The 21,032-nt window shown below is 33.2% G+C and overlaps 1 protein-coding gene across 1 annotated transcript; it reads left to right on the top strand.

Annotated features, from left to right (window-relative positions):
• The first annotated feature begins 7,930 nt into the window (after positions 1 to 7,930).
• On the top strand, positions 7,931 to 19,602 carry LOC121383990 (homeobox protein vab-15-like). The gene is made up of 3 exons (XM_041514127.1): positions 7,931 to 8,671; positions 15,396 to 15,568; positions 18,685 to 19,602. Exons 1-3 carry the CDS (start codon positions 8,239 to 8,241, stop codon positions 18,913 to 18,915), a joined length of 837 nt encoding a protein of 278 aa, XP_041370061.1. The 5' UTR covers positions 7,931 to 8,238; the 3' UTR covers positions 18,916 to 19,602.
• The last annotated feature ends 1,430 nt before the right edge of the window (positions 19,603 to 21,032 follow it).

Genomic DNA, 21,032 nt, shown 5'->3' with positions numbered 1-21,032 from the left:
CTGTGTTTGAAACGTAAACGCTTTCAATTAGCGGAGCTGGTGGGATATACGCCGTCTTTGTTGCCATGTTTGCCGAGGGATTTCTCGCCGTGCGAAGATCTTTTCTGCAGCCCTAGCTTCGCAAAGATACAGAAGCCGGTGCATGTACTAGACCTGGTGGACGTGATCGACATGAGGCAGGGACGCTTACTCGGGTGGGCAGGGGCGGGTCTCGGAATTACTGTAAGGGGTGGAGGGGACAGGTCTGTCACAAAAGGACACATGGATCGATTTACGAAAAAAGTGCATCTCAGTGAAAAATCATCAACCTAGTTCATATACTGGTATATTATCTAATTTGTGTGTGGTCATAGAATAGTTTTATCGTTAAATAAAAAACTTCCTTCCTTCACATGCTAAGGGGAGCTAAAATTCTTCGTCTTCAACCATTCTTAGGTGAGTGATGAGGATCGAGAGTGAGAGCTCCCCGCATACGGCGAGGTCTGTCAGGCGTTTTTAAGAGATACCTCGGAGTTTCATTCCCTAGCTCTTTAACCCTAAATGTGAAGTACAACCGGCGAAATAGTCCCACACTGCTTCAACATTTATGTCCTCGTCAAATGTACATTTTAATACCCTAAAAATGTATTTGTCTTTGTGTTCTTATTTGTGGCGATTCAGTTTGTCTATTAGAACGAGGTGTTTTTAGGAGACACTTTAACGAATTTATAACTCATCTTGTCTTTCAGCATCTTTGGATGTTTATTAACACCTCTCATTGGATGTTTTATTTGGCAGCAGGTGGAAGTTAAAAAGTAACACATGAAGGAACCTGAAGGTTGAATGAATACCAACAATAAAACAAACAACAAAAATTAAAAACGTAATTTATTTAAAAACTACAAATCAGCAACCCCCCCCCCCCCCCAAAAAAAAAAAAAAAAAAAAAAACCCAACAACAACACCTTTGATGAACTTAAAAGCTTGCCTAAAATGAGAAATAATTTCACAGACAATTTTCAGTTTCAATTTCAGTTTATTTATCAGATCAAAACACTTAATAATGCTAACATTCATATAAACACATATTATTAAGTTTTAAATCCATACCAATTCTCATAACATATTTAAAAAAAAAAAAATATGTAAATAAAATAGGTTCTTAACAAAGTACCATCAACGTATATAGATTAAATCTCATTTTTAATACTGGAGTGAAGACATTTTAAAGGGACAGATCCTAGTTTTTAAACACTACGGCATATTTTTCACCATTAGAGCCGTTTATGGTCACTGAAATCAAACATTACTTATATTTTATTGCTTAGATTATCCATTTCCATACAACCGAAGTGTTTCTGATCATCTTGGTGTTTCTAATACCACAACATTAATTTTTCATATTTTTTAAAATGCAAGGGCGTCTGAGAAGTAACGGTCATGGAGTCGCGTTTTAGTCTATTTTTAAGGGTATTTCAACGTCACAGACTCTTGTTTCACTCTGTTGTATCCAACTTTGTTACATGTTTGTAAATTAACCAAAAGTAGTGTCCATTTTTACGGATTAAAACTAGGCTCTTAGTTTTTAAAAACGAGGGTCTGTCCCTTTAATGCTAGAACAGCCGAGATATGCAGCTTCACCGGCATCGATACCGAAGTAATCGACGATGCAGTACACAGGGACTAAAAATAGAACGGCGTGTGCTTTACCTTAACTGTTCTATCATTTGTCTTTATACCTGTATCATAAAAGAAGATTTAACCTGTGCAGTTTGATGGCAATAAAGAAACCTTTTTGATTTACCTTGATTTTTTTCAAATTATTTTACTTGAGTTTGTATGAGTTTAAAACTTAAAAATATATTTTTATATAAATTTAACTTTACTCATAAGCCATTTCACTGGTTCACTTTTCACGCAAACGGACTATAGTAACTGAATAAAGAATAAATCATACGATACGACATGCTTTACTGCCTATATAAATTATTACATATTCACAAATTAATGAAATGTTTTTTTCCTAACTATATTTAAATACAAAGGTATTACTTCATTATTTGTATCATTTAGTATATATTTCGTATTTATGATTACCTGTAAGTTAATAGACTGAACAGTTGTAATTAATCCTAAAGAATTCATAATTTTGGTAGACATGTGGCCATTCTTTGACCATTCATCAAGCTTTAACAAGTCATTCGTAATCGAAGAAACAATTAAAATTTATGATTAAGCACTTCAATAATTTTAAGAACACCAATAAACTTGACAGTGGTGTTTTAAAATAGGTACATTAGGTACTTTTTTGATTTGATGGCCTTAACTCAGTCTTTTGTGTAGCGTAAAATAAAACACCTAATGATTCGGCCGTAAAATGCCACACATGTCAGTATGTCGTAAAACCTTTCTTGGATCATTAAGGCAAACAATAACATTTTAACGACAAGCGCGTTTTTAATACACAGACACACTCACGTAACCCCGATTCTGATATCTATATGTAATAATTCCCCCTCTGCTTTATGGCAAATTAAGCGCCGCTTTCCGGCACCGTTTAGACCCAATCCGTTGGACTGTAGCATGTCACTGAATATGATGAGAAGCCACGTGAATCCACACACTGACGCGTTTATTTCAATAAACGACAATTAAGATTGCCGTTTACTTGTTATTACTTGTCGTTTCGAATTCCAATTTCGCGACAAGAGAGACAGGTCAAGATTTTTGCGGAACGACAGCCAAAAACTCCTTTATTGTAACGGCGAAATGCCGGCTGTGCGAACCGAGGATGTAAGTCGGTTCTGATCATCAATCATTATAAGCTGTTTAGAAAAGCGTACTTACATAGACAACAGATTAAGTGTCGACACACTGTGTGGGATTAACGGTCGTAATTTATGAGATGTTACTACGTTCGTGTTGGGTAGTTTAGTCCAGGTGGATTCGCGTCTGCCACTGAAGTTGACTGGTGGACATATCAGTTACTTAGTGACAAGTGTTCTTTTCTTTTCTTGTTTGTAATGCATAAGTCGATTTAGTCTAAAATAAAGTCTTGGCAAATAAGTTCACTTTTTTTGCTCGAAGTTAACTTTTGCTACCTCGAAGTTTATTTTTGCTACCTCGAAATTAACTTTTGCTACCACAAAATTAACTTTTGTGCTAGCTGGAAGTTCGCTTTTTCATAGCTCGGATAATTTGTTTTTCGTAACTCAAAAGTCGCTTCCTACTCCTCCCCCCTCTCCATTTAAAACCTCCCACAAAATTAAATGACTGTACTTCGATATTGTATAAAATATTAATAAATAAACAAGTTTATATTATACAAAAATCCCAAAATTTTGGAAATTTATAATTAAATATTCCATTATATTAGTTACAATTTCTACCCAACGTTTCAGAGCATACATTTGCCTTCATCGGGGAGGAGGGGGGGGGGGGGGGGCGTGCGTCCTAAATTAAGATGGACAAGATTGTTAAGAGAATGACGTTCCCTAGGGGTAAGTTCAGTCAGCCGTCTGTCGCTAATGCTTGCTATACTAGTTTTTACGCTACACATTAAACCGACTGACCACTTCGGGAACCAATTAAAATGGCTTGAAAATGTTGAGCGAAAAACGGGTGGCTGGACGTAGACTAGATAGTTGATGCCGATACGTGGGGTTGAAATTATAACAAAAACAATAAAAGATTCAAGTTTAATTATAAAGAGGTTAAACCTAAACCGTTATCTTCGGTAGCTTACTTAGACCTAAATAATTGTTTCCGGGAACGCCACCATACCTAGAGAAAAGGAATGACCGTTTAAAAGTTTTTTTTTTAATGTAATGTTTGTTTTCGATTTTATTTTATTAAGATGTAAGTGAAAATAGCACATACATAACAATTTATCTGGACATGTAGGCTGAATGTAGTAAAGATAAAACAGAAACAACAAAACGAAACATAAAACCCAGTAACGACAAAACGAAATAAAAAACACAATAAAAACACACAAACAAACAAAAACCAAAAACCAAAAAAAAAAAGAAAAAAAAGAGGAAAAAAGACAAAAACCCAGAAGCAAAAAAACACACCAAAATCCCCCCCCCCCCCCCCCAAAAAAAAAAAAAAAAGCCCAACAAAAACCAAAAAACAACTATTAAAAAAAACACAAACCAAAGAAACAAACCAAATACAAACATTAAAACAAAATACACCCCCCCCCCCCCTAAAAAACAACAACAAAAAAAAACAAAAAAACAACAACAACAAAACAAACAAAAAACAAAACAAAAAACACCACCAACAATAACAACAACAAAAAACACTATTTATTTTCATCACATTCCCGGAATTTAACGAATTATCAGGTTTAAGCTGGACATAAATAGTTCCAAGCAAATTAGTTTTAGTTAGAAACAAAATAAAATTAAAATGAGGTCTCCGATATCCGAATTAACTTTTTAGACGATTTAATAATAAAATATATATTTTTTCAAATTCAATTTTAATTCACATTGGCAACTGACCAACGACATCGCCTTGATATGCCATTCCATAAATACTATTGGCCAGATCTGTCCCCCCCCCCCCCCCCCCCCCCCCCACTCCAGTGATTCTATAAATCTTCTGAAAATGTAGCACCGAGTACAAAAATAAAATACATGTAATGGAACTGTTAAAGAGACATTCCTGAGTTTGCTGCAATGTTTAAAATACAGAGAATTTTTAACGATTGTAATTACATATCAAATATCTTTTTCTGCATAAAATATTAGTGGCTGTATATTAAACGTGTTTCTGATTGTTCTAATATTTGTACTAGGTTAAATTTTATTTAGTTTCTTAAAATATTTTTTTCGTACGTACGAAATTATTTGAAGATAAAATCCAGTTTGGGCTTCTTACAAATATTAAGACGACAAAAACCACAATAAATATATAAACACTGATATTCTAAACCAAAAAATATATTTAATATGTAAGCTTAATCGTAGAAATATTTTATTAGTCGCAAACATCTTACAATGCAGCAAACTGAGGAATGTCCCTTTAAACCCCGCCTCCAAACACAAACACGTTTTCATCCTTACCTTTGAGAAACCAAACACCAAGAATTCCATGCAGAAAATCTGTGTTGTTATTCCATTACTAAAACATTGTTTATTAATAATTATTCAAAATTTACACCTGGGAAATGTTGCTGACTGAACGCGACAAGCAATCCGTGAATACATAGTTAGATAGGCCTACACAAGAATATTAAAGGTACTAAGTTGCATTTAATTCTTACCTGTGCTTTAATCAAACAGTGAAACATAAAATCCTGATAAAGAACTTTAATTAGTTATCCAGTGTAATGAATCACACTATATATACCAAACGTTAAAAAAAATTACGCTCCTCTCGTCTCTTCAAATAATGCACGTAGGTTTGTTTATGACGTAATAGAACTGTTGGTACGTTCGTGTTGCTGTCTGGAATGTTTTACTGTTTCAGTTAATAACGTCATCCACACTTCACTTGCACGAGACAATTTTAATTATTTATTAATTTAAAATGACCAAACACTAAAACTCGTAATTTTTTCTTTTAATTTTAAAAATAAATTATCCCCAACACAAAATAACTTGATAATGCATGTAATGCATGTACATTTGTATTTCTATTTGAGTAAACATTTTGACATAATTTGATTTCACTGGGACTTTAATTTGGTAATTTGATTCTTATTTGGGTAATTCGTCGACCACCTAAAACCAAAATCTGTTCTGGAGAAAAATTTGACGATTTTTTTTTTTTTTTTAAATGTACACATACACTGAACAAACAAACAAACCAAAAACAAAACAACTAAAAACAAAAACAAAACCAAAAGACACCACCACCCCCAAAAAAAACCCCAACAATTAATAGTTTTAATAGACGCAAAAAATTATTTTAAATGATTTTATATAAATTAAACTAAATTAATATTCGCTTTTCTTTTGTTGCTTAGTATATATTGACGCATTCCACTGGGCTAAAACCATGCAAGGTGATCGTCAGAGACTGCGCGCGTGGAAAAATCGCCAAACGAGTCGTAAACCAAACAATTTAGCGTGAGCTATCAGAATGCTTGGAAAGTGGACATATTGAATGTTGTCTTGGACCGGTGATTCGTCCGATGCAATACAATGGAAGAGAACATGCGGAATATGTTCTAGATAAAGGAACTCAAACAAGGTCCGTTAGCATCTGATGTATCAATAAATAAATAAATAAATAAATAAATAAATAAACAATAAATAAACAAACAAACAAATAATTTAAAAAAATAATTAATGGATGGATTGATAGACAACTAGATATATAGACAGGCATATAAATAGGCAAAGTAGATCATAAATACATAGATAGATAGATATAGATAGATACATGTAGATATATAAATATATATATATATATATATATATATATATATATATATATATATATATATATATATATATATATATATATATATATATATATAGATAGATAGATAGATAGATAGATAGATAGATAGATAAAGAGACAGACAGACAGACAGACAGACAGACAGACAGACATATATATATATATATATATATATATATATATATAAATATATATATTGCACTTTTGTCCTACGCTATTACTCCGAGTTTCACGCCCTTCGACGATCTTCAGATAGCTGATACTGGTGAAAAGATTGCAGGGTTTTTATTTTTATGTAGTGCGGTTGCGTGGTTTGGGCTTACTGGTGTGACGGCATTTTGAGATGAGCTCAGTCCTTTTGTTGAGATTGTTTTTGTCTTTTGTTTGTAGGATGGCGAGCTTTTCCTCAATGCACAGGTTACATTGGCCGGAGTTTCGTTTGTACGTGTTCGACTGTTATATATATATATATATATATATATATATATATATATATATATATATATATATATATAAAAATATAGATATAGTTATATATATAGATATAGATATATATATACATGTATGTATATAGATATAGATATAGATATATAGATAGAGATAGCTATTATTTAATATACCGAGAAGTAATACATTTCAGCCAACCTTTTCAACACCAGAGTAAAATAACACATGCACGGACTAAAAATAATCGAAACCGAAAAGGAAAAAACCTTTATCCTTGTGTAAAAAACCCAATTGGTGTTGTTTTCAGTAAATACGCAATCATAGCAAGTAGTTGTGCAAATATGTTTTTAGTAAATACAGTACAGGGCTTCTTTATGTCTGTTGATGAAGAGAAAACAACCTATGTTAATATAAAATAAAATTAAACAAAACAATAAACAAAGTGTAACATCTCTTTTTATATCAGATTGGTTTAATAAAAATTATGTCTGTATATGTTCTTCATTCCTTCATCTTCCTTTTCTTTTTTTCTATTTGACTTCTTTCTTCCTTCTTTTCTTCTTTTTGGGGTATCTTTTGTCTTTTCTATCTTTTTATCCTTGTTTTATTCTTCTATCTTTTTTCTATCTTTTTTCTTGTTTTCTTTATTTTTAATGTTTGTTTTTACTCTTTAATGCTTATATTTTTCTATCTTTCAACTCTTCCCTCAACATCAAACACCTTAATCGCACTGCAATCATGTTTTAGAAACCGTTTACTTAATTAGAGCAAAAAATTATTTATTTTGTCTGGCTAAACATGTTAGTCGTTGAATGTATCACTAAATTACTCCATTCTAGCCCAAAAGCACTTAAATTCCGGCAAGACCTTTGCTAATTCTTTTTGCCCCGCAGATGTAAAAGTCTCCATCCAACATCTTCCTCAGACTCCGCCCACTTACGCGCTTTGTTGACGAAATGTCATTTCGGGAGCTAGTTTGGAGGCGGAGCAAATCTCCGCCTACCTCGACGTCAGACAGCACGCCCCCTATCGCGTAAATTGCGGCAAAGCAATTATTGACTCGGCAGTCTGGATGGACGTTTTGTAATGGAGTATCGGTCACAGAGATAGGCTGCGGCACCGGCCGGTTGCGTTCATTACCAGGGAAACCACACAGCGAAATACACTGCTCGTTTTTCTCTCAACACAGAAAGATGTGCAAGTTATTGTGTTGTTGTTATTAACAGTGCTGACAGCGCGGCGCTGGAACCTTCTCTTGAAATCTTCACTGACAATCTTGACGAAAAACACGAGGAACGAAACAGATTTTTTTGCTGTTGACAAATCACATTTTCTAGTGTTTACATTTTTTAGACATTTTTACGAGGTGTTTACAAAAACAAAAGTATTAAAATGGCAACGGCGTTAATAGAGACAAAGAAATCGTTGCCAAAGCGAAGCAGTTTTTCTATAGAATCTTTAATCGGAAACCAGACGACGGAGCCGGAAAGATCCGAGGGATCCCCAAGCCCCCGGGATCACAGAACAAGGGACTCCCCGTCCCCGGAGGTAGAGAACAGATGTTCGGCGTTCACGGGAAACGACATGAGTCTCAAACATTTAGCCAACACGTTCAGCGGACAGATGGATGTACGGTTGTTCCAGCCGCTCAAAATGTGCAATAGACTGGCCCCGGGGTTGCCGATGTCGCCGCTGGTCAGTCAGCAGATGTCGACGTACACGTCTTTCAACCCGTTGATGTACAGTCTCGACAGGGCAGGTCACAATCCGGGACATTCGTGGATCCATCCGGGCTACCCCGGATTCCAGCACCCCAGGTTTCCCAGTGAGTACCCATTTCACATAATAGACAACCTTGTTGACACGTGAATGGATCAATTTCAAAGCAATTATAGCACATTTCACCCACATTTTCACGATATTCCGCGATGAAAGTTGATAATTTTAAAAATGTAATCTTTTATTTGTCAGTTTGGTAATGTGTTGTCAAGATATAGGAGTGTTTTAGAAAATAGTTTGTAATTTAAATACGTAAATTGTCACATGTGTTTTCACGGATATATTCATATTATATTTCTATAAGCTTACTTTATTTGCTTTATAAATACGTAAATGGTCATGTGTTTTCAGAGGTAAATTCATATTATATTTCTAATAGCTTACTTTATTTACTTTATAATATATGCACACCAGTTACATCCTAGAAGTAACAACTTAAATAGCAGCAAAATGACATTTCAAGTCGAAAATGACAGTACTAATGATATAAATAAATAAACGCATTTTAATAAATACATTACAATAAAGTATAATAAATCAAAGAAATATTTATGAACAACTTTATCATTTTGTTTCAACAGTTTGTGATTTGTTTTCTAAACGTGTCGAATTTGATTTATTTAGTAACAATACTTAATACTATAATATTTTTAAATTAATTATTTTCATTGGCTTTTGAGTATACAAATAGAGAAGTAAAGGTGAATAGTGATAATTAAAAATATTTCTTATAATTAGATTATAATTTAACAAAACAAATAATTAACGTAATAATCTCATGTAAAATGTTTTGTTTTAGAATAGCATATTGGATAAATATAAATATAAATATATATATATATATATATATATATATATATATATATGTGTGTGTGTGTGTGTGTGTGTGTGTGTGTGTGTGTGTGTGTTGCGTTTACTAATGTTTTGTTCGTTGCATTTAAACTAGCTTTGAGTTATATATGTTTTGCTCGTTACGAAGTGATTTTGAAAACAAGATTTGGTTCTTGTTTATGGTTAAAATTAAGTAAATTGTTAATAAATATTAATTACATGTATACAAAAACAGAACATCACTTTTGGACGAGTACGTGTCCGAAACTTCATAAAAACGCATTTAAAAATGTAATTTTACTATTTTAAGGTGGGTTTTTTTTAGCACGAACAATTAAATAAGTAGTTTATTCAACATTTCAAATTGTGTTAAAAACAACAGCCACTACTCAGAATTTAGTTATATTTTTCAAATAATTTTCTAATATGTTCTTGGTTGCACATAAACTAAATATTCTGAATAGACAAAACTATTATTATAATTTTATATACCAAAAGATACAAACTTTAAAATCTAAAACAAAGTGAATTTACAATTCGAAGTTCACAGGTACTATACACGTTTACTCTTTAACGCTTCAATGTATTGGTCGTGTATTTTGAAAATAATCAATTGGGATAACAATGTTACTTCGCAGATGTTCCACGTCGATACTTTTACGTACATGGTTTTGTTAGTTGACGGGTTTATTTTTCTTTCTTAGCATAGCATAATTTACTCTGCCAATGTGTAATGTAAAAGTTTGAAATAAAGTTTGTCATAGCACTAAGAGTTTAAAAAGTTTGAAATAAAGTTTGTGTCATAGCACTGTGAGTTCAAATTATTAACGTTGTTACACCAACACAGTGAAAAAGGCGGTAGAAGGCATCGACATTTTATTTATACTTGCTGATTTCGCTGAATATTTCACAAATTTATTTTAAATTCAGATACACTGTGTTTAGTCTATTTCTATTCATGAACGGTATTGACAAGGGGATTGTCCCACACGATCATTTTAAAAATGTACAACAGTGCTAATATATAATTTAAGTTACGTGTAGCAGATTTAATTTCAAACAAAATATTGCCTGCGTATAGTTTTCACAAACCTGTCTGTAACACAAATATTTTAGGATATGTATTATAATTGTATATCTATTCTAATAAGTATATCGGAACCATGATATTGCAATTATCAATATGAAAATATACAAAATAAAGATAAAGGTGTTTTACAGATTTTTTTAATGGATTTTATTTTTTAAAAGTTAAATCTTTTAAAACTCAAATTAATATACAAATGATTGTATTGTTATTTATTTATTTATAAATCCATTGGAAAGTGTTTTAAGAATTTAACAATGAATATGATCAAGTAATTTTTAATGTCTGTCAGTTGCTAACACGTGCAAAATACACATTAAAAACTGAGATATTACCGCTCTAATTACCGTATTGTTTCTTTCTTTCTTATTTACCGGTATTTATTTATTTATTTATTTAGTTTAAAATGTTAGTACAGCCGAGTTCGATTGTACTGTAACGTGTTATTCTTATTTTGAAGTTTTGTATATTCTTCATTATTAATCATAGCAAATATATGTACTGAAGGTCAGTATTTTATAATGGCAACTGGGGGTGGAGGGCAGTTACATCTTACTTTTATCTTCAACTGGGGTCCAAGGCTGTATACTAAGAGATAGGGAAAGTGCCCCACCCCCCGCTCCGTCCTCGCTTCCGACGCTTATGTATCCAGTTATTGTATATTTACACCCTGATCATCGAGTACAAACATGGGCATATTTAAAGTATATAGTATTGAACATTAACATAGTTAATATATGTGTGCTTTATGAAAATCAATATACAACTGTTAGCCGTTTCAACGGAAAACTGTTTTAACGTATAGATAAAGTTTTATAGTGGTTGAGGCGCCTGCGTTGTGACAAATGTTTCTGAAAAGTAAAATATATTTATAATGTCATAAAATTAATAAATAAAAGGAATCAAACCTTTATGAATGTATTAAAACATGTTTTTGAATATTATTAAATACTAAAGTTTCTGTCAGTGTTGCTGTTTTAAGTAGAGCTGTCACGAACAGCAGTCGATCAAGAGTTTCAGTAGAAACAGCTTCTGGTTTTTGAATAGTTAGGCGTGATCAAAATCAGAACAGTGGAACACTTGACTGATTATCATAATTTATGGCCGAGTAAGAGAAAACAGGAAATAAAAGTAAAAGTGTTATTAAAGATGGTGGGGGGCGGTCTTTTATTGACGTTAACTTCGCTTTTCTTTCACATAATTCGGTTAAACTCGTTTTAAAAATGTTATGTTGTTTGAAATCAGAAGCAGTCTTATTATATTAGGTTTTATGTACATGAATATGTAATTAGGATAGTGTTTTATAAGTTGATGAAAATAGTGCTCAATCATTTTATGCATGTGCACCAGTATATTACAGTAATATAGGATTTAGAGCATCTTATTAAATTATTGATACAGGCACTGGAAAAAGGCAGTGATCTTATTATAAAACAAAATTAACAGTTTAGTCTTACTAGTGAAAAACATTATTATTGTTGAATAGTATGTAATATTTGACATGTTAATTTTTCGCCATACTCGTAAATGACATGTATAACTATTAATCACACAAAAATCAAATGAAATATATTCTCAAATTATGATTGAATATTTTAATTTTTGGAACTCATTATTGTTATGAGATCATAAATTTATGAAGGTCAAAGAACTAACATTAGCCGCATAGTTTTAATTGGTAGAACCACGAATAATTAGCTTCTAATTATTTTCAAAATAACTTGTCCATCTGATTGTGTAATGTTTCAGTATGATAATAGTATTAATAAATTTAATCTTTGTTATCAACACATGCTCAATCAGGCAAATATTAATTCGATTAATGCTGCGTTAATAAAGACTATCAATAATATTATTTGGTACATGTACAATGAGTGTCATGTCGACGCCGATAATCGTATCGATTAATTATTGCTATAGTTAGCGACGAGAATGGACACAAGGCAGGGCTGTAGTTTCCCTAATAAATTTTCCAAACTGGGCAAATCGCAAAACTAGAGACTAAATCTGGCTGATTAAAATATTTTCATTTTCTGCTATCAACAATGACAGTAAAGTAAAGTAAAGTAAAGTTTGTTTTGTTTAACGACACCAATAGAACACGTTGATGTATTTATCATCGGCTAAAGCAAAGTAAAGTAAAGTAAAGTAAAGTAAAGTTTATTATGTTTAACAACACCATTAGAGCACATTGATGTATTTATTAATCATCGGCTAAAGCAAAGTAAAGTAAAGTAAAGTAAAGTAAAGTTTATTATGTTTAACAACACCATTAGAGCACATTGATGTATTTATTAATCATCGGCTAAAGCAAAGTAAAGTAAAGTAAAGTAAAGTTTATTATGTTTAACAACACCATTAGAGCACATTGATGTATTTATTAATCTTGCCATGAAGTCTTAAAGGAAACCCGCTACGTTTTTCAATTAACAGCAAGGAATCTTTTACATGCACTTCCCCACAAACAGACATCACATACTACAGCCTTTTATACACCATTCGCAGCGCATTGGTTGGGACGGGAAAACCCCACGCCAGTGTAATGTTCTGGTATAGTTTGTCATCATCGTTTATAGCCAGATGATTATCACCTTCTACCCGTTATTCCCGATAAATAAAAAAACACAAAACAACGTTAGCTACGGGTATGTGAAAGAGGCCGATTATTCATGATGGTTATAGTATGCTCCGGCTCGTAAAATATTAAACATATTTTTCTTCTACCTCATCTCGCGCCTTATTTACACGTGTCATAAACTTTCCGGGACAATACGTCGAGCTCGTACGTGGAAATTATAGGATTTCTTTTCGCCGTGTTTGGCCTCGACGTTCGATGTAATCGTAATTTATAACCCGACAAATGACTTGAACGGGAAACTGCTGTTAAACCGTAAATGACAGGCCGCTGCCGCACAGCCAAGTTAAAGTTTAATTTAGCAGAAGACGATGAAATGAGAATGTGGTGTAGGCGAGACGTCGGGTGTATCGGAGCAGTACGGGCCACGGTTTTCGGCAGCCTGATTTATTGTACCTCGTACTGAATCGACCGCTCCATATTTATGACCTTATTCTTCTTTTCTTTTTTCACAACAAATTTTAATATATATATTTTTTGGAGGCTTCTTTAAGAAGGGCAGATTCAGATGGAATGTTAGAGGGTGGTGTAGAGTGGGTACGGCAAGGGTCATATTATTAATGATTCCCTTTTGACATTTTTTTTCCTGTTTTTTTTTCTTCATTTTTTTTCTCTTTTCTTCGTATTGAATAGGTTGAACATAACCAAAAAACTATTATTTCATACACTAGGTCATTATGAGAAGGAATTCATTAAAAAACACCTTCCTTGGGACGCCTATGTTCACAGTGGACAGATATCAACAATAGCTCAAGTATGTCGATAGAGCAAACATTTCTAATGATAAAATCAATGTGACATTGCTAGAAATAATCGTTTATTTCTAATGATAAAAAAAAGAATTGTGAAGCTTATATAAAAAATTTAAAATAAAAAACATCCAAACTCAACCAACACAATATAATACAATACAAAAACAACCAAAATACCCCAAACAAACAAAACAAAAGAAAACAAAACAAAAAGAAAACAAAAAAGAAAACAAACAAACAAACAATGCCAAACACCCTCCAAAAAGGAGAAAAAAAACCCAAAGAAAGAAATAAACCAATAACCAAAAAACAAATATGTATATTTTATTTGACATGAAATACATTGCCCATTAATCACATGAATAAAATACATAATGTAAAATCTTTAGATTTTAATTTTAAAGACAATGAAAATACTCATTTTTTATTGCCTCTTCCCCCCATTATAATATATATATATATATATATATATATATATATATATATATATATACATATATATATATATATATATATATATATTACAGCCAATACAATGTTTAATATTGTGTCCACTATCTGGACATTGTGTTTAAACAGTATTCAAGTGAGATTCAAGTGAGGTTCAATTACACTGACCTGGTCAAGCAACACAAAACGCTGGTCGTATTCAGGACGGCGCTAACTCGTGGGTGATCGCGATCAATTCAATATAGTACATACTGAATCTACCGCGTGCGTCTGCGAGCGCTTTCTCTTCTGAAGTTGGGCTGCCTGTCACGTATAGATAACTAATAAATGTTAAAAGACAAAATAAATATAAAAATAAAAGGTGAAATAATAAGGTGTGTTGCTACTGTTACTTTAATTATAATCAATAATTGCATTAATATAAATCTTATCACGTGTCTTTTAATTAAAAATAACTTCTTTTAATGCAATTACTTTCTATGTACGTTTCTTAATATCGTTACCTCAGTTATAATTAATATGATTGTAACAAAATGTATTTATTTATTAAATTTTATTTTATTTATTTATTTATTTATTTATTCATTCATTCATTCATTCATTCATTCATCATTATTATCATAGTCGTTATTACAACATCAAGATTACGACGATGATGATGATGATGATGATGATGATAATGATGATGATGATGACGGTTATGATTATGATTATGATTATTATTATTATTACAAAGACAACAAAAACTAGTACTATGAACATTATTTAAAATTATTGTTACAACTACAACTATTAGTCATGTAGTATAGTACAACTAAAATGACTGAGATAATAATTATTAATTTTATTATTATCATAATCATCATCTATTGAACAACAATAATAATACTGATGATGAAGATGATATGTTATTACATTTCTGAAGTTAAGTTCAATAAATTAATATTAATTATCCCTGACACTAGATTATTATTTCGCACTATGTAAACTAATGTTCCTTTAAATCTTATTCCAGTTGGTCCACACCCGAGTTTATTCTTCCACCCGTACCGTAAACCGAAGAGAAACCGCACGGCGTTCTCTCCGTCACAGTTACTTCAACTGGAGCAGGCGTTTGAGAAGAACCACTATGTTGTCGGGCAGGAGAGAAAACAGCTGGCCAGTAAACTCCAGCTATCCGAAACACAGGTGGGTACAAGAAAAAAAGGTTAAAGTTTGTTTCGATTAACGACACCACTAGATCACATTGATTTATTAATCATCGGCTATTGGATGTCAAACATTTGGCTATTTTGACATATAGTCTTAAAGAGGAAACCTGCTACATTTTTCCATTAGTAGCAAGGGATCTTTTATATGCACCATCCCACACACAGGATAGCACATACCACGGCCTTTGGAATACCAGTCGTGGTGCACTGGCTGGAACAAGAAATATCTCAATGGGTCCATCGACGGGTGGCTACAAGGACGTCATATTATGTTATACGACAGCCCAGATCCTAATTTGAGAGAGGGATCTAATTCAGTCGATAGAGCGCTTGACTGTGGTTTTGCCCCGTCCCAGTCAGTGCTCCACGACTGTTGTATCAAAGAACGTGGTATGACCTGTCTGTGGGAAACGTACATATGAAAGATCCCTGGGAAGAATGTAACGCGTTTTGTCTAATACTTCGTGTCAAAAATTACCAAATGTTTGATATCCAATAGCCGATGATTAATATATCAATATGCTCTGGCGGTGTGGTTGAAGAAAGCAAACTTTTAAGTTTGAAAAAGTAATTTAATCAATGGGGCAATTCCATGTTGAGTGACGTTACATTTTCAAGCAATTTTCAATTTTAAATAGTTGTATTTTGGTTACTTTTGTATCCAGGCATGTCTTGCTGTTAAGTTCATATCTGAAGACCATAAACTGCGTAATGTCCTAATAAAAATTAATCAGGCATCTTAAGTAGTCTTTGGTGACCATTGAATTAATCGTGACTGACGTTACAAAATTATAACTTTTTTGTAACGTCAATAACGATTGGTGTTAATTAAATGACCATCAAAGTCTACGAATTGTTATGATAATAGCCTGTTAAATAGCCTATGGTCATCTGATATGAATGTAACCGCAAGCAATAACTGGATGCAATAGTGACGAAAATACAATTATTTAAAATAAAAAAAAATGGCTAAAATGTAACGTCAGTCACATTGGAATTATTTAGCTATTTAATGCCAAACATAATAAAAACATAAAAATATGTACATGTGACAATTGATTTTGAGAATGTGAAAGGAAACCCGCATAGCTATCACTATAGTACCAACTAAATTGATTTTGAGAATGTGAAAGGAAACCCGCATAGCTATCACTATAGTACCAAATAAATTGATTTTGAGAATGTGAAAGGAAACCCGCTATCACTATAGTACCAAATAAATTGATTTTATACACCTGGGCCCCGTTCCACGAAGCGATCTTACCGCTAAGATCGCCTTAAGTGTATAAGGTAGCTATGCAATTAAGGTGACCTTACCGCTAAGATCGCCTTAAGTGTATAAGGTAGCTATGCACTTAAGGTAATCTTAGGGCTAAGGTCGTTTCGTGGAACGTGGCCCTGGGGCCCATTTCACTAAACATCGAAAGTTTACGCCTGCTACTAGCAGTTATACCGGTCGTGCGTTTACACGTGTTTGGCGTGTAATTCACGCGGAAAATTACATCATTACGGAAGCTGGCGTATTTTAAAGACAAAATAAAATGAAATATGTGTTCTTCTAGCTATATTTGTTGAACTATAATAGTAAAAAGAATTGTGGTTTAGTCGTAGATTTACGTTTACGTGCACGCCTATACTAGTTGGCTTACGATAGTTTGTGAAATTGGACCCAGGACATTAATTAAGCTCCACCTGAACTGTATGGAAGCGAAAACGGCGCTTAGTTGTAATTGTCCATACCGACAGAGTTTAAACCAGATACTGAGAATTTCTACATATCCTTTATCTGTTGGGTATTTACCGAGAAGGTATGAATGAATTACTTATAAGAAGCACATCAGTGTGATTAAAACTCAATAGTTTATTATTATACATTTCTATTTACTGTTTTTGTCTCCTTTTTTTCTAAAAAACGTTAACTACTAATGTGACGACAGTGTCATTTGCTGTCAATCTTTTTCAATATCCTCTGTATACATAGAACATTAATTTCAGTGTTTTGTTTTTGCGAAACGGTCACAATTTCCTGCCATGTATAAGCCACATGGTCAAAATTAGATGGTGCTTATTTAATTTCCAGTGTATATTTCGTAAGGGTTATAAACAGAGCCCATCATCAATCCATCCCACCCCACCCCCACTCAAAGTGAAAATTTCTGCAAGAGATAATATTTTATTATTATAAATTATTCCAATGATATATAGTCTAATTTGTAGCTCCTACAAACACTATAACATACATAATTATGACTAAATAATAATAATAATAATAATAATAAATACACAGTCAAAAATTAATAAATTGTCTACATTGTGTGGGAAGGTACAAAATGTTCATTTTAGTATCAACTAATCACACGGAATAAAATTAAATGATTTACAACCACTTACAAAATATCTTTAATGCACTGACCACAATAAATAACTAATTAAAAAAAGAACAAGTCAGACTTAAATGCATAACATCTTGTTGCCTACCTACTAGATAATATTTAGGTCGCATAATATTATAACATTTTTAAATACAATTGTTATTTATATGTACATTTGACTCTTAATCTGAAAAAACAACATGTGTTTAATAAAAAAAAAACACCCCTCTGCTTATACACCATAACTAGCAATAGTAAACAGTAAATAGGCCTCTGTATCAACATTTTTGGAATACCCCTTAATAGTTAAATAAAACGAAAATCTAAATGAATCATTATTTTATTCCTGGTTAAATCTACTGTCAGAAATTTCTACTAATTAAAAAATCCCTCAATTCTATTAAATAATCCTCACCTTACAGAAAACTTTGAAAGTTTAAAAAATAATATTGCTATAAGCCAATCGAATCATGAAAATAGTTCTGGTTTGGGGGTTTTTGGTATATTTTTCTTCTATTTTTAATTATAATATTTTTCATTGCCTAACCACCAATCTGCTATAAAAGAAACACTTATTTTAAAATGGTTGATAAACATTTGCACCACCCGATTAGAAATAAAAATACATACACGTTGGCAAAATATCTTTAAATAAATTCTAGATACTTTTTAGTTTACATTATTATAATAAATTTTTATAAATCTCTTTTTCATATTGCAGGTCAAAGTTTGGTTTCAAAACAGAAGAACAAAGCACAAGAGAACAACGACCGAAGACGAGGCTAGTGTGACGTCACAGCAGGACGACGGTGACGTATCATCGGCGATCCACGAACAGGACATGGACAATGAGCATGCGCAGGCACTAGGCCGGCGCGAAAGTGAAACTTACGACAGTGAAAAGGACTCGAGCTTTAGCGACGAAGAACTTCCTGTTGATGTTGGAACATAAATGCGACATAAATCAGTGCCAAATTGACACCAATTTGTTACAAATGATTTTCTGTGTTCCACTGAACGTCCGTTTCTTCGTACAGTGTAATGAGATGGGCGATCGTCCCCCCGAGAGAGGCATAAATCAACAGCCAAATAGACTGACACACATTCCAGTGTCACGTTGCGTCCGCGGATCACCCAATGAGACGGGACAATGGTCTTCACTCCGGGACAGGTCGACTCCATGACGGAATGGAATGTTACGACCGGAAGTCGAAATATTAGAATTAAAATTAATTTATAGCAAAAAACAAAACATACAAAAAGAAACACCTTCAAAAAAGAAATCAAACAACCCCAAAGAATCCGCACACAATAAAACTATGGCTGCTGACAATCCGAGTTATCTATTGTGTATTCTTAAATGTCAAAAGACAAAAGTGCTGAGAGATGATCCATCATGAAGATGACCTGCCATCCATGGAGATGATAATTATTATGGCCACTTAGACGTGGGGCCACATGCGGCGGCCATTGGCGTGAGAGAAATGTGCTACAGTGTCAACACGGTTACTAATAGTGTGTGTGTCTGGCACTATAACATTGGTGCGACTTTACCTTATTATAATAACAATGATGATGATAGTAAAGAAATGTTAATAATAATTTATTATTGAATTAAAATACATGTTATTGTACTAAACGATGTTTTAGTCTTATTTTTGTTTCACAACCAATTGTAAAATAAAATTAGTTTTGTTTAACGACACCACTAGAGCACATTGATTTATTGCATGCCAGACGTTTTCACAACCAATAGATCATTTGTTTTAATACACATGCATTCTCCAAATTTGTTTTAACAAATGTATACATAATAAAATATGGAACAAAGTAGTGTGAATCAAACACCCTATTCGTACTTGTTCTTTTGAAGAAAAAAATTTCCACATGAAACCCTCATTCTCTGGTGTTTTTTGCTGTCCCAGCCAGTGCCCCACGGCTGGTATATGAAAGGCCGTGGTATGTGTCGTTCTATCGGTGAGGAAGTGCATATAAAACATCCTTTGATAATAATGACAAAATGTAGCCGGTTTCCTCTGAAGACTACGAGTCCAACTTATCTAATGTTTGACATCCAATAACAGATGAATAATTAATCGATGCGCTCTAGTAGTGTAGTTAAACTAAATAAACTACAACTCTATGTGCTGTATACTGCAAGTCCAATATTCAGTAGATTTGTTTTTAATAGATATGTTTAGAAAGTTTCTTTTCAGATCAGTATTCCATACATTTCCATTAGTTTCTTTCAGATGAGTATTTCATACATTTCCATTAGTTAAGATGAGTATTCCATACGTTTCCATTAGTTAAGGGAGCGGGACGTAGCCCAATGGTAAAGCACTTGCTCGATGCGCGGTCTCTCTGGGATCGATCCCCGTCGATGGGCCCAATGGGCTATTTCTCGTTCCAGCCAGTGCACCACGACAGGTATACCAAAGGCCGTTGTATGCACTACCCTGTCTGTGGGATGGTGCATATAAAATATCCCTTGCTGCTATTCGAAAAAGAGTAGCCCATGAACTGGCGACAGCGGGTTTCCTCTCTCAATATCTGTGTGGTCCTTAACCATATGTCTGACGCCATATAACCGTAAATAAAATGTGTTGAGTGCGTTGTTAAATAAAACATTTCCTTCCTTCCATTAGTTAACTGTGGTGCATTGCGTCGCTGCTTGATCTAACTCCTGTTGATAGAGCGCTCGTCTGAGATTCTTACGTTGATGGTTCGAACCACCTCAGTGTCCCACTGCTGGTATATTAACGCCCGTTGTATGTGTTGCCCTGTCTGTTGGAAACCGCATATAAAAGATAGCTTGCTGTTAATGGAAAACTGTAGCGGCTTCCCTCTAAGACTTCGCGTCAAACAATACCAACTGTTCCACATCCAATAGCCATTGATTAGTAAATCAACTTGCTCTAGTGGTGTCGTTAAAACAAAACAAACTTCATCTTGTTTTGGTTCAAGGATAATTTCATGGTCAGGAAAATTCTGTTCACAAGACAAATGTCTCACCACTACATTCCAGATACGGTTCTAGTGTTTATGCGAGATGCAGACTCTACCAGT

The sequence above is a fragment of the Gigantopelta aegis genome, chromosome 10 (genome assembly GCF_016097555.1).
Source record: "Gigantopelta aegis isolate Gae_Host chromosome 10, Gae_host_genome, whole genome shotgun sequence".
In the NCBI taxonomy this organism is placed as follows: Eukaryota; Metazoa; Mollusca; class Gastropoda; order Neomphalida; family Peltospiridae; genus Gigantopelta; species Gigantopelta aegis.
The sequence above is the reverse complement of the archived record's forward strand: the minus strand, read 5'-3'. Positions and strand labels throughout refer to the sequence as shown.